Raw genomic sequence first — 15643 nt, 5'->3', positions numbered from 1 at the left:
CACCACTGGGCTGGCATTAACATCAGAAGCTAGGTTAATGTAAATAAGAACTGTAAAATGATTCAAAATATTATGTATCTGCACCTGCTGTGTCTTTGTCTAGTGTTATGGATCCAGAAGGAAGCTGATCCACTTCCACCACAGTGGGAGGAGGAAAAGCAAAAGAACCAAAGCTAGGATGATGCTTCTCTATTTCAGCAACAACTTTAACTTAAATCTTTTTATTATTTGTTGGCTTCTTTGTTGTCTTTCTTTGAAAACTACCAACATTACAAAAGCTAACGGTCATACAATGACACACCTATGTACTACATGTACATAGACGTAAAAAAGGGACGTTTGAGGAGCTACTGTTATTTACATTCCTCAATCTATCTAAACATTTCTCTTTGTAAAAAGCTATGCTTTGAACTGAAACTGCCTCATATCACAGGTATAAAAATACAAGCAGTATCCCCACACCTGCCAGCAGTATATTCTGGTATGTCATGCGAAAACACTTGGAACAGACAAAGTCAATGTGCTGTGACTGCATCATCCTACATAAAAAATAACTGGTAGTAAAATAGATGTTAAAGTGTCCAGAGCCATGCACTTGCCCTTTACACTGGTTTCTGTATATAATTCTGGTGTTTTATCACGGCCCTGAGTGTGTAAAATGTCACTGTTACTGATGGCTAAAAATAAGACCAATGTTATGAACTGCTGAGAGAGAAAATTAAAAAGCAAACGCATCTTCCAGCTCTCTTTATACTTGAAAGCCTCCTGCAGAGAACTTGTATCATGAATATTCCAAAATCTTGTGTTCAACTTGCAATTTAACAAAAAGTTTGCACAATGATATGTGAGACGTTTTCAAGTTCTTTGTAAATGCTTGTTATATGCTACCTACTAAACTATACAAAGCTGCAAAAGTATTTTGTAAATTTGCACATTATCCTGAAATTACAGTGGCCCTGAGAGCTCAATGCACTGCAACCTGAGAAACACATAAATAATGAAAACACTAGCAAATAAAGAAAACCTTCACTGATTTGACAACAGATGCACAGCATTTAGAAAACACACTACAAATACAGAAAACAACCAAATGCACAAACACTGCAAAGGGTACAGATTACAATGGAAATAGGGTGTGCTAAAGAATGACAGGCACGGCAGGGTTACGCTTGTCATTTGTGACTAATGAAGCTACTCATGTCGACTCTCTGTTAGCAGCGCTGGTGAGATGAAGCCTCATTTAGGTGGCGAGGCTTCTCAGCCAGTTTCACCATAAGGATCAAGCTTGTTTTTGTATTTGGTTGTGTTTACTGTATTTGCTTCATGTTTTCTAAATGCTGCACATCTGTTGTCAAATCAGTGAAAGTGTTTTCTTTAATTTGCTAGTGTTTTGTTTATTTGCATGTTTTCCCAAGCTGCAGTGCACTGAGCTCTCCGGGCCACCGTATGAAATTCACATGGGCTATTTTAAATAACCCTGTGAAAAGTACTACAGTAGCTGTGAACTACAACTGTCGCTAAATGTATTTTGTTGATACTACAATATTAACATTTTACAAAAGTGCACCATCATCCAGATGACATTTGATGCATGCCACTGTCTTTAAGTGCTCACACATATGAGTTTAAAAAGTCGTGACCCCTGCCTGCTCTAATGCATCCCGAAGCATCAGACTCCTTTGTCAAAGCCATCAGGTCCACGGTACCAATCACGGTCCAGTTTACAGCTAGCATAGGGTGGAGAAGTTAACTCCTTGTTTTAGTTTGTTTCTGCCTGAAAGTCAAATGTGCAGTTAAACATCATGTTATTTATATTGCCTGAATAACATAGGCTGCATAAAATAAGTGTTTGAGTATGAAAACCTAAAAGTATTTGTACTAGGCTTACAGTATATTCCTTCATACAGTGTGTACAAATGATGGTATTCCATTCTCTTCATAACCAATCAAATGCCCAGATACAAAAACAAAGTCAAATGAAATGCATTTAACATGATGTTACAAATGCATTACAAAACTGTTATTAATGCGTAAAAACATTAACGCAATTTCTTAAATCCATGGTTCGAATTAACTGTACAAAATATATATCATAAAAGATGAAATTTCAACAAACGAGGAAACAGAAATAAAAAAAGAAAATTCCTCCCATTGCTACAGCTACATAGGTACTAAAGAAAAAACTGCCATAAAATAATTCTGGACAAAATGTGGAGCTCACACTAACATGGTGCTGCTTTAATGCACTTGTCCCCTTTTGCCACAAACAACATGTACATAAAAGTGCTACTGACAGCTGGTGGGGAGGAAGGACTAAGTTAGAGACTGGAGACTGGCTGAATGAGAGGGGCTTGTCTGCTTTCTGTACTTGTGTAGTCATGATTCTTGTCTGTATGCAGTCTGTGTGTTTTAGTCACTGACAGGAGATGTGGTGCTTCCCTAAGAGACGCTGGAGCAGCGGATGCTGGGGGAGCCCATTTGTGTAAGCACCTTGTCGAGCCACTGCAGGGGGCCATTCAGGTGCAGCTCAATCCAGCAGGGGGTGCTGGTCACCGTCTGTCGCCTGGGAGAGTGCAAGGAGAAAGCACACAGCTGTTAAGTTCACAGAGAAAGCTGTTTAGAGGACAGGACTTGTGTGAGTAAACTTAAAAAGTCGAGTTTCAGCAAAGTCAGACTTTTCTACTTCCATTTTAGCCCCTGTGTACACCAGACACACAGCTCAGAAATCCAAACAACAGGTTTCTGTGAGTTACACCTGAACACTTTTAACCATTTAATGCCAGGTGAGAGAATCTGAGACCATACTCAAATAACTCAAGAGTGTGACATGACTTGGAAACAAGCTTCCCTTGTCTATTTGTGTTGTAATTTTTTCACCCTAAGATCTGATTTGTCTACAATAATTTGGTTTTATATGGGTCAATCCAATCAATGGCTCATCTACATAGTGATGAGTTGAGCTGAATGTAATGACGTATTGATCAAAATCTGCTAGCCTGAGCAATGATGCTAAAGTGAAACTGGCATTTTATGGAAATTGCACTGCAACTGAATATAACAAGTGTTATATCATCAACATTTGTTACCTTTGTTCTCTAAACACCAGAGAAACCTCAGGATGTATAAAGTGATGCTGAAGTTTCTCTGTTGGCTTCAAAAATCATTTATTTAGCTCTGCTACCGAATTCTTTTTGTTGTGTTTTCTTTCCAGACAAATCAGGCTTGACACAATTGAGTTGTGTCGACTACACATAAAAAAAAGGCTTTTTTTGTGTGTGTGTGTAAAACTCAACACTTCTTTGATTAAAAATTATGAACCAAACCCTACGTTTAGAGGAAGCTTGAATGGGCTAAGTAAATAAAACAATACCATAATCTCAGTCAATGCCAACAACAGCAAGTAAACTTGATCCTCTGTGTTGTCATACAACTAATTATGCATTGCCAAGGCATATTAGCAGAGACACTCACCAGCTGCAGGAAATCCCTCTGGTTTATGTGGTTTGTACTGGAAATAAACTTGTGTTTAAATAAAGTGGATACAACAATGATATCTAGATAGATAGACAGAGATAGATAATGATGCGATGTGTGGCTAGAGGTAGAGTGGAAGGGGGACCTGGCTGATCCAGTAACCTGACTCCTGCTGTTAAGTGTCTCTACTTGTCAGCATTTTGTCAGGGCAGGACTGATAAGCAGTTGCTCACAGCTCAGAGATTTCTCCCTCATAGAAACCTCCTAGTCAGAACTAATTTTCAGCCAATCGTCTGCTCCCCTTTTATTCAGTCTCCTCCTTTCCTACTATCGATGAGTCAGACTGTGTGGAAACAGGGAGGGAAAGTCTGGCATGTCTTTTTGACACAGCACATGTGTGTTTATTTAAAACAGTCTGGTGTGCCAACTGGGACCTGTTTCTATTGACGAGGACTCAACGTCATCCCCGGATTCACTCGAGTGTGAACTGATGTCCGGGAGCGGGAATAGCTGCACTGTGGGATGTGATTCAGTCTGTTTGTTTCAGTTTGCATTTACACACAGGCTTGCCAAGGACCTGATCTTTGCACAACAGTGCTGATAATGTTGCTGACAAGTCGGTTGTGAGTTTTATCATCTGTTAAGCTCTGTGGCAGTTAAGGCTTACACTTTAGGAAATAAGTGTGTCATTGACCCCAGCCTACCTGTACTCAGCGCCCCAGCCCTTGACGAAGCTCATGCGGATGGTGCACATCCTGGTGAGCTGGTACACAGCCTCAAACCCCTGGTTGACTGACTGGGCCAGCAGGGCAGCAAACTCCTGGTTGTTGAAGATCTTCAAGTTACATCCTGAGGGGAGCAACCACAACAACTGGTCACAAACATCTTGGTTTTAGAGCTGAAATGAGGAATTCATTACTAATGATTAATTAATCTATTATTTGATTGAAAGAAAAATAGAAAACTATTTTGATCATCAATTTTTTTTAAGTCAAAATGGTTAAAAAAAGAAGCCAAAGTATTTGCAGATTTAAGGCTGAGCAATCCTCTCAATTCTAACACAAGAGCACAGAGCTCTTCACTACTCCACTCCACTATGTGAAGGAATTTTAAACAAAATGGAGAAAAAGTTGCGTAATCTAAATTATGTACTCAACACAACACAACCCCAGAACTACAGATTTACTGAAGGCCTGATGTAGTTATCTACTTTGTATCCATACAGTATGTGTGAATGCACCGTAGAGTAAAATCTGTTTTGAATCATTCATTTAAAATTAGCTTAATCACAACTTGGCCAGTCCTTTAGTGTTGTCGGTTTTGCCAGAGACTCAAAGTATTAAAACGGGAGAAATGTGGCAGCAAAAAGACAGACAGGCACACATCTCCATCAGACATGACATCCACTATGACAATTCTTCTCAAAAGACTACACTCAACCGGGTCAAATTCATTCTGTGATTTTTTTGGTACATGGGAAAATGTACCTGCAAACATCTGCAAACCAGTTGCTTCTGCATTTGTTGGCTTCTGCATTTTTGGACACTACACTGCATTTATGTAACACCTGTATTTAAAGTGCTGTTAAAATTAGCCTCTTATTCGCCCGTTCATACACACACCCAGTGATGGGGTGAGTGACCACACAGGCACTCTTCTGACCATCAGGAGAAAGTTTAGCTTGAGCATCTTGCTATAGGACACTCTGACGTAAACAAAAAGAGCTCGGCATCAAGAAGCAAACCTTGTGATTTGTGGATAGAACCACTGCTACTCTCCCTTTCCAGTTTTGCCTTCTTCTTCTCCTTTCTCCCTCACTCCTCACCTCTCCCCAACATCTGTCCTCTCTCCCCATTTGTATGTGTCTATTCAGAACATTCTCTGTCTCTGTCAGCTTGACACACACCTGGAGGGATCTTGCAAACTGTGGCAGGGTGCCATCCGTAGCGCTGATTACAGTTGGGGCTCTGGACAAAGATGGCGCTGTCACTGAGACATTCAGCAAACACTTCTCCTCCGATGTAATACAGTCGCACACCACGGCCTAGAAGAAAACAGGGAAGGGTCAACAAACCCCTCTGATAGAAGTTGTGTGTCGAAGACAAAGACTCTTCTAGCATGACTCTAAATTAGTTAGCAAACTTGCAAGAGAGTGAAAAAGAGTGGTTACTTCCTCATTAAAAATGACTATTATCTTAGTAGAGTTAGTCATGAGCCCTACCAATGTGTCTGCGTGTTAACTCCACAGCTGCATTGCGGTTGACGTTGGACAACAAGCCCAGGCAAAAACGCTCCGAGTTGGAGGGGTCGGTGAATCCATCTACTGTAAGCGAGGGCTGTGAGGCATGGAAAGTCTCTCCTACTCGCTGGTTCAGCTCATAGTATGAAATTGAGCACCAGAAAGCTGGCTCACAGTACGTCACTGGCTGAAGGTCTAATACAGAGAGATGCAGAGAAATATATAGTTTGCATTCATCAAACCAAAATGGAAAGTAGATACAATTCAGTAGCTAGTAGGCTGAAATGTACAGGTCAACAAAAAATTCTGTGCTTGAAATAATACAGGAAAAAAAAAATGTTTTATGGCAACAGCAGACAGGAGTCAAGGTTAGCAGAAAAGACGAGTGCAAATTAGAGAAATAATTTCCATAAAACAGAATAAATGGGAGAAAAAACAAACGAGTAGCACAGATAAGAAGGAAGAGGCAAAATGGGTGAAATGTCAGGGGAAAAGGGGCTGAGGTGGAGCAAGAGCGGGAAGAAAAACAGCACTTAAGAAAATATCAGCCTGAGCTTGCGTCACAAAATGTGAAACCCATATGCTATTTCCCAGAAGCTTTTACCAGACAAACTGGAAAATCAACCCTCACTGGTAAAATTACAGGCTTATCCATGATAGTTGTCAGTAACTTCAGCTGGCTCTGGTAATGTGCTCCTTTCTCCACTCAACATGGCCACTCTCTAACAACTTCAAGATTTTGTTCTTGGCTTTAAAGTCTAGAGCGGAGCTAGATGACACTGCCAAATGAGACTGGTGTAATTTGTTATTTAACCAGTAGCTTTCCAGCCAGGCTTCCTGGTGTTTTTCCGTCCATATAGAATAAACACAGGCTACTGTCGTTGATGGTAGTGTGAGTGAATGGCATCTTGAGCTGCTCAGTGGCTCACATGGGAAGACAAAGGCTTCTTTCATCACCTGGTTTCCTCTTACAAAAATGGAGTTAAGTTAAACAGACAATTCCCACTAGGGAGATACACTACTGAAACATTTGTCTGGAAGTAAAGGCAGAGAGACACAAAAGTGCACAAATGCACACTTATGCACACACAGTCCTTACCCAAGTTGCTGTGCGTGGGTGAGACAGGGTTGGGAGACAGGTTAGGGGAGCTTGTGTCCATGCTGTGGGTCATCTGATGATCACTGGTCTCTCCATCCTCACTGAGGTAGCCTGGTGGTGGCGTTTCTGACAGACCAAAACAGACAGACAACAACTCATGACATTTATGGCAACATTCCTTTAGACACATATAGTGGCCCACTGGCTGGAAACAACACAGAAAGACAAGTAGAAAAAGAAAGCACACTGCCAATCTAGTCTTGTATTACATAAAACTGATCTCAAATACAAAAAAAAGCAGTTCTGTTTTTCTCATTTACCCACTTATTTGTTTTCTGTGTCTATTTTTCTCTCATTAACTTGATCTTTTTTACACTACTCTGACACAAATATTATTCTCCTTGAACATGTGGTCACATTTAATTTAAAAAAACTTATTAGTATCCAATCTAATCCGGTTTGAGAGGACTATGTTGAAGCCATGTTTCAACTGCAAACATCACTCAGAATCTCAGTTCAATTTCTTTTTTAATTTACAGATACAGAAACCGACATTTGTTAGTACTCAACAACAAAACAGACTGAGGATCTCAACCATCTGCACAGCTACTTGTCCACAGCATCAAACCTTTGAGTGATAAAGTGATTAATCAGGACAACAATATGACACACTCCCTTAGCCATGTCCATATATAATGTTCACAGTTTGACACAGGAACACTGTGGATATTCAGGCTTGAAATAAAAGAGTCTTGAGACTTAATGTAAGATACTGTATGTTAAGAAGTAGTGGTACCTGGTATGTAGTTGATCTGGGGCTCAATGCCAGCAGGGAAGTTGGTGTTTTCAGGGATTGAATGGCTGTAATCGTCCAGCGGTGGGAACTCACTGGGAATTTCTGTGTGTCTGGGCACCAGCACTGGTGGGAGTACTGCATAATGGGGAAAAAGACAGGCATACACTCTCTCACACAAAGTTCCTCAAAGTGCAGCAATGACTGGTTTCATGTCTGCATAAAATAAATAAATGCAAGATAACATAACAAAACAGTAAAATTATGCAATAAACAACAGGAAAAATATTGGATAAGGTGTGTAGATTAAAAAAAAGTCTATTAAAATGTGCCTTGGGAAAAAGACAAAGTGTGTCTCCTGTCTGTATAAGAGAACATCACTCTCCAAGCTGTCATACCTGGTGTCTCTACTCTTTGGTAGTGATACGGGTTGACACACACTTCGTCCTTCTTCGTGTGGAAGGCATACTCGCACAACTCCACCGCCCGCAGTTCATGGTGGGACTGTAGGTCGGGCCAGCGCCACAGACGGCAGTAGATGACGTGGGGCAGACCTTTCCTGTGGGACACCTGCAGCCGGCCATCTAGAGACCTGGAGATAAGAAGAGAGGAAGGAGCTGAAAAACCCATTGGAAAAAAAAGGACAAACACTCATCTTATGCAAAAGACAATGACTGCCTATGTCCCTTCTCTCTCTCCGTTTCATCCACTTACTCTCACATACAAATACAGAGTAAGGGTCAAAGGCTTAAGCTACACCCCTCTACAAGGACAACTCTCAGTCACTCAATTAACAACAAAGCCGAGTACTCTCAAACTAGGGAAGGCTCAGTAGAATCATTTTGCCAAAGTCTATAAAAGAAGCAGCCAACTATTGGCACTTTACACCTTACTGATCCAGGACTCACCATCAAAGAATTAATAGCAGAGGTGTCACAAACTATGAAATGCAGCTATGGTCAATCAATAACACATATAACAGCAGGTTCTCCATACATGTCACAATCAAAACAAACTGTGTTCATTGTACAGTCTGTTTTGTTAAGTCATATGGTGTATTTTACTGTCTCCATTAAAGTTTTTCCTCGCTACCAGGCCATTTTGTGAGTGAGCCACCACAAAATCATGCAGGTCAGTGTGTAACAGAATAATATTATGGCTAAAACAATAACACAAACTGGGGATGCCTCATGACAATACAGGCAACACCAACTCCATTATCTGATCAAAGAACTGGCAGACTTCAGGCTTTTACATCAAGGTGGACAACAATGCTCAAACCATTATGAAGCTTTTCACACAAGTGCTGAGAGAGCATTCAACAATACTGAGTGATTTCACTCCTCCAACAAGTACAATTTGGACACTTACACCCAGTAAATGAATAAACAGGAACACTTTGGGTTATTATGCATTAAACCCCCAACACTACCAACATTTTTAAAGTTATGTAGCTTGATGCTAAAGCTAATGCTTTTTTAACTGTCTGTTCACACCACTTGTTACTAGTGTTCCCTTTTTCTACTGCAGTTTTCCTGCATTTGACGTCAAAATTTATTGCAGCTGTTTCCCTTTATAAAATTGCATAATTCTGCACACTCTATGAGTGATGCAGCAGCAATTCAAGCCTTTTGTAACCCTTCAAGTTGGCTCAACAGCCACTTGAAAATGTAGGTAGACCTCCATTTAAACTAAGTGGCATGTAACTTCCTGGCACACTTTGCAATCTTCTTTACAAGGGCTGGACAAAAAGAAGGAAAGACAACAATAGTTAGTAGCTTTGAAAGTATTATATTTATAGTTATGAAGACAGCTGAAAAAGTGAAGCATGGGAAACTGTTCAAAAGTCAAGATGCCATGAGGCACATTAAAAGTGCATCTGCAAAAAGAAACAGTGACCACATGTAGACAACACTGACTGGAGGAATATTTAATTAATAACAGCAGAAACTCTCTCTTGAAAAAAATAACCAACAAGTTAGCACAATTCATCTCTGACAGTCTCTACAAAGGAGGTAGTACTTCATGCAGGGTTAGGGTGGCTCTACAGGTAAGAAAGGAATTTTATTGACTAGATTAGTTGAATGGCCAGACGAGGCTGACCTGATGTCAGTGGTATGTGTTATGTCCCTGCTGCCGAGTGGGTGTTTGGTGGGCCTGGACTCTGTGTGGACTAAGGCAGACAAGCACAAAATTGCAGTGGCATTAGCAGCTATGTGGTGTCCTACTTTATGTCTTTCTCCCCTCCTACTCAATGTTTTTAAGGAAAAGGGTTACAGATAAAGTATGGCAGGAGTAAGAATAATAAGTTCAATACAACACAACAAAGGGGCCACACTCAAACAGAAACTAATATATGTATATAATGCAGTACAACGTCACAGTGGCATTTTCAGGTGCACAAAAGCAATGGTTCACAAACCAATTTAGCTCAAATTCTCCAAGACAGGGTAAAGCACCCAAAACTTATGGTGTTTGGAAAAACAATGGAGGAAACATGAGAAGAGGTTGATATTCATTTGAATTCTGCACAGCTAAGTGAAATACAGGAAAATCAATATGAACAGTATTATCTAGGGTGTGGAGATTTAAGACTAAAATCTCCAACATCCCAAATGAGTTTCACATTTAAACATGTTGAATTCTGGAACAGAAACCTTGACGCATGTTAATTTTGAACCGATTTCATGCATAATGTGTGAAATATAAGAGTTGCAATTTGTCCTTGGGCTTAAAGTTCACTTGTGAACAAACAAAAGCTTTGTTTATATTCAGTGTTTCTTACCAAAACACATGCAGCCCTGCGTTTCATTCATGCATTTCTTATACATATTTTTACTTGAGTATTTCTTTACGCCTCTACGCCAACACACTTCAAAGGGAAACAAATTCTTACTCCACTACACTGATTGGAAACTGTAGTTAGTAGTTAGTTTTCAGACTGAAATTTCATATTAAAAATATATTTATATAATATCAGATGGTACTGTATTACTTTAAATTTCAGCATACAGTGATAAAAACTATGGCTGAGCGATATGGCAAGATAGTTTGCACAAAAATTTTTTCAGAACAGTTGATAACAATAATTATCACAATATAATTCAAGTTCAAGGGATCGCCTTCAATGCTGCTCACATCTGAGGTCCATAACAGTTGTGAAGCTCATGACTAACATCTAACTCTGCCGCCAACTGTGATGACACTCAGTTGTATAGTTTGGGTATAGCAGTCTCTGAAATATATTTTCTGGATGGCAGATTACACCTGGGCTCTAAGAGTTCCAAAAGGCTGCTAAATCTGACATTTTCCACAACAGATAGTAGTTGGTCGAGTATAATGAATTGAGCAGCCTCTCTGTAATCCCTTTAGCCCTTGGGCTGTCTGCTGGAAGTTTATCACGGTGTCAGTGAGAGTCTGCTGCCTGGTGGTGCCTTCTTGTTTGTTGACTAGTACACTTTCACGATGAAACCTCTGCAGGTGCTTGTATAATACTATACAACCATCTTTTCACCCCTCGGCACGCTGGCTTTACACACATTACAAGTATCTGTCTTGCTTTTCGGCAATTTCCAGAATAAAATATCTCCAAACAAATGACATTTTAGACAAACTGAAAGCTAAATTTATTCACTCACGCGGCCACGGGTTTATGGTAAGATGTAAGCTGTGGACTGGAATATGGATTGGTAAGTGGATCCAATATCCTATGAGCGAATGATGTCAATACAAATATTGGATTGGACTGGGCCCATCTCCATTAATAACCACTTTAGCACTAACTTCACAAAACTGTATAAAAAAAAAAAAAAAAAAAAAAAAATGTCCTAAAGCCCAATGTAATGTGGTTGTTTGGACTAAACAAAAGTCCCAAAACCCAAAGATATTTCATTTATTAACAAATAAAACAGGTAACAGGTCTATAATTTGGGAATGGGTAGCATGTTTGCTTTAAAAGTGAATAACAAATTCACAACACAACAATTACCAAAATACTTGTTTTTCCATTCCTCAACTACCTAACAAATTGATAAGCCAGAAACAAACAGTATCCCTCAAAAAAACTGAATGATATGTTCAAACTTTTCTGTCCTGCATTTATTTATTTTGTATTTCTATCTGTGGAAACTACATGTGAAGCTGTTTAAAATGTGCTAGTGTCTGTTCATCTACAGGCCCTCTTGATTCGATTTAATTTATTTTATTGAGAATAAATGTCAGAACACTGACATTTCACTGTCAACAGACAGTAAAACTGAAGCTGATGTCCAAAAATGAAAAGGACAAACTGGTATTGATTTTAGCCACAAAGGAAATTGTGCTGACATCATTGTGTACCACAAACACAAGTCAAGGCTGAACTTGACCTTTACATTCAACCAGCATGTTTGCTTGTGTGAATGGTAGGCAGTGCAATCTGTGCGCGTGCACACATACATGCAAACGGATTCACATATTTAAAAGTCATTTGTGTAAAGGCGGGGTTCAAGTGGAAAATCAGGAGGATGATGGCATGAGATTGAGAAATGTTATGAGATAATGTGAAGGAGTAGTGTGTGTATGTTTGCCTGACTCATAAAACAGAGACAGAGCAGATTGAGCTTCACTGAGCTGGGGTGGAGGGCAGGCAAAGCAAACTCAGAGGCATGCTCAGAGACAAACACATGCACTGTGTGTGTGTGCTCAGGCTGGTGATGGTCCAAGCAATGCTGAACACACACACACACACACACACACACACACGCACTCTCTCTTTGTGGGCTAAAAGCTTTTGACATGAACTTTCTGCCACACTTTGCCAAGCTTCTAACTCCAACAATACTGTCAGACTTACCCGAGTCTACTTTATATTTTGATGACCTTCACTGTTGAACATTAGCCTGTATTATATAAACTTTATTTAAGCTGTTATAACTAATATTGGATATTTTAAGTGGCTGCAAGTACATGTAAATATCAGGACCTCCAGTCACAATCTGTTGCATAAAGCACAGAGTGCAGAGGACAAAGTGGGTGATGGATAAAGAAAGGGGAATGCTGCTGAACAATAGGGCTGGCAGACTGTCTCAACAGCTCAAGGCAGCTCAGTGTGTCTGTGACTGGGCCCCAAACACCGCCCCCCCTTCCCTTTCCTCCGTCTGTCCCAATATCCCGCATGCCCTGCCTCCAACTGAGTGAGGGGTGAGAGGGTGTAGAGCTGAAATTGCCTTTGTGCCTTTCTTAAAGTCTGTGGCCAGTCTGTCAAGCCATGACCAACAGGGCCGCAGTCCAATGACATTTGGCAGAGGGCTGCTGCCTTTCAATAACAGCATGTGAAAAGACAAAATCTTTCACTAATTGTAGTGAAGGAATTGCAATATCCTGACACACGGCTACTTTATTGATCTGTGAATTTCACTGCATTTCAGGAGTTACTGTCCAGTGTTACTGTTAAACATTATTGGTCATTTCATTTTCTCTAAAAATGCTTCATTTGCTTCTACTCCAGTACATCACACATTTTCAAGCCACGGTAGACCTGTTCTTGTACAACCTTTGTTACAGGTTCATTCTCTGTGTGTGCCACCATTCATAAAATCCACACCTGCAGAATTACACACACACACACACACACACACAGGACTACACTACTGTACATAACTACAAATACATTACATTAAAATTAAATTGCTACAAAATAAACATAGTTACAGTTGGAGTTCTCTCTGCCAACCAGCCACATGAGCTGGTTGGAGGTAGGTGGATAAATGTGTCAACACCCCTCCCTCCATACAATTGTCATTGTTTTTTGTACCAGGCTGTAAACGTGTTTTAACATGCCGGTTTATGGGGACTGACTCCCTTTGGGGCCAACGGCAAGTGGCCATTGGAGGAACTGCAGGTTTTAACACTTCCACACTGGTTTAATTTCTCAGCCTCGGAGGTTGCTGCTTAGTAAACACTGGACACAGCTGTTCAGCAAAGCTCGGCAGCATCCATATTCAGCCCTTGTCAGAAGGAGAACCATGAAGCCGGATGTGCGCTGGCCCTCCAGTTCTGTCATTGACGTGGAATTAAACCGGGTCACTTTGTTGGTTGTTTAAATATCTACACAGGCTGGGTTATGTGTGAAGTTCATATGTAGCATACACACACAATAGTTTGTAATTTTGTTAATTATTGTGTAAGTGTTAAGCACTTTGTAATATCTGGTTTGAAAAGTGCTATTTAACTAAATTATTATTATAATTATTGGTTTGAATCCCCATGTGTTCAGAGCAAAATCGGCCATGCATTAAAACAATGTAAGGGGCTGTGTTGGTGGTGGGTGTGTGGTTTTATATACTGGAGGATTAAATAGTTCAGGCAGGCTAGTCTTAAGAAACAGTTTGCTAGAGCACCTGTCAGAGGAAAAATGAGTACCTCTTCCTTTAATAGACATCTTTCTCAGATTTTTTTTAAAGCTACTCCTCCTTAATTTCTTTTCAGCCATGAGAGGGTCTAGAGAGACTTAAAATGACAACATAAGCTGGTCCAAAATGCTCTTAAGCCTCTCCCATCACATCCTATTTCCTAGCTAAAATGCAGACATCAATCCAAAGGTAGCGTTAGCCGAGTAACGTAAAACTGGGCAGTCCAGTAGAATGCTGCCTGTGTCATACTGCTAATGTGGCACAAAGCACTAACATTACACAAAGCTTGAATTATTCCAAAATTAAAATCATATTAATTCAATACTAAGGTAAAGTCATGACCATGGTAGGTTGCCAATGTTAACAAAACAAACATTAGCTTTAGAACCTTCTGGATTCTTTTACACTCTCCATCTCAAAAAGCCAAACCAAAGTTAATCTTGGTTTTTGCTCTTTGTTCCACTCTTTCTGTGCAAAAGAACACAGCTTCTTTGGTCTGGCAGCCACTGATTCAGACTTTTAGCTGACAAGGGGTCATCCATGGAAAGCTTTTTGAAATCACTGCTTGCAGTTCAAAAAATGTTTCTAATAACCTTCCCTAGGTAGCAGGCAGGATAAATTTACCAACTGTATTTTGACAATACAGCACAGAGTGCTTGGAATAGCAAAAGAAGATTTAATCATTAAGACTAAAAAAGCTGAAACTATCAGCCAATTAAATAATAAGTTGAAAAAACTTTGAAAAATCAACTGGACTAGGTTCTTAGATCGAAGACTGGATGACTGGTGAATCTGCACGGATAAATAATAAGTTAAAATGTGATTCAAGTAACAACTCCACACATTTTCTGGTTCCAGATTTTCAGACATGAGGATCTGTAGACATTTTATAGCCCAAACCAAATCCACTGCTGCAAGATGCAAACAAACATTGGACCACTGTGGGCCAGTATCAACTTTGTCACAAGAAAAAAAAAAAACTGCTTAGGTGCCTTAATCTTGGGTTGTGAATGAATTCCAGTGGTGGAACAACTCATACAGAGGAACGTATTCCACACACACACTTCCCACCCTCTCTGGAAAAGCCATCAGGCATGTGTTTTAGTTACAAAAGAAGGGGGAGGGGGTTTGAAGGAAACCAAGAATAGAGCATGAGAGAAAAGCAAGTCTGACCATGGGCCACAGGTGATATCATAGGGCTGGATTGTACTATGACCAGGGAGGGAGGGCTTTGAGTGAAACAAGAAACCTGGAGACAAACGACTGACAAGGCTAGATGACAAATAATGAAGTCTGAACTTCAAAACTGGGGAGACGACAGAGGACTGGAAGCCATTAGTTTTACTGCTGACAGTCAATGAGCTGAAAAACCTGCCTCTCTTTTTCTGAATCAAGATGATGAATGACTCAAAATATTCCAGATGCAAGTTGGCAATAATTTTCTTTACAGTCTAGTCTACTCTAAGTTAAGCAGGTCGACAAGTGCAGTGAAATAATTTGATAACAGCTGACATGAAAAACTAAGAGCTCCTATTCGGGACTCAATGGTTCATAAGCATTTAGTTAGATTTGACAATTTAGGCACAAATTTTGGCACAGTTATTTTACATGGCTTTTGAAATTGCCTGATAATTAACCATTCCTGC

The 15643-nt window shown here is 40.1% G+C and overlaps 1 protein-coding gene across 1 annotated transcript in view; it reads right to left on the bottom strand.

The window, feature by feature from the left end:
* Positions 1–638: 638 nt before the first annotated feature.
* LOC109963341 (mothers against decapentaplegic homolog 3) overlaps positions 639–15643 on the bottom strand; it is a 25488-nt gene continuing 10483 nt past the window's right edge. The window contains exons 2-8 of the mRNA XM_020605780.1: positions 8004–8197; positions 7609–7743; positions 6813–6938; positions 5696–5908; positions 5381–5518; positions 4179–4323; positions 639–2563 (exon numbers count right to left, since the gene is read on the bottom strand). Coding sequence (XP_020461436.1) covers positions 2440–2563; positions 4179–4323; positions 5381–5518; positions 5696–5908; positions 6813–6938; positions 7609–7743; positions 8004–8197 — 1075 coding nt within the window. The 3' untranslated portion in view covers positions 639–2439. The remainder of the gene's footprint in view (positions 2564–4178; positions 4324–5380; positions 5519–5695; positions 5909–6812; positions 6939–7608; positions 7744–8003; positions 8198–15643) is intronic.

This window comes from Monopterus albus, unplaced genomic scaffold (assembly GCF_001952655.1).
Source record: "Monopterus albus unplaced genomic scaffold, M_albus_1.0 scaffold72.1, whole genome shotgun sequence".
Classification (NCBI taxonomy): domain Eukaryota; kingdom Metazoa; phylum Chordata; class Actinopteri; order Synbranchiformes; family Synbranchidae; genus Monopterus; species Monopterus albus.
This window is presented reverse-complemented; position numbering and strand designations above follow the sequence as displayed.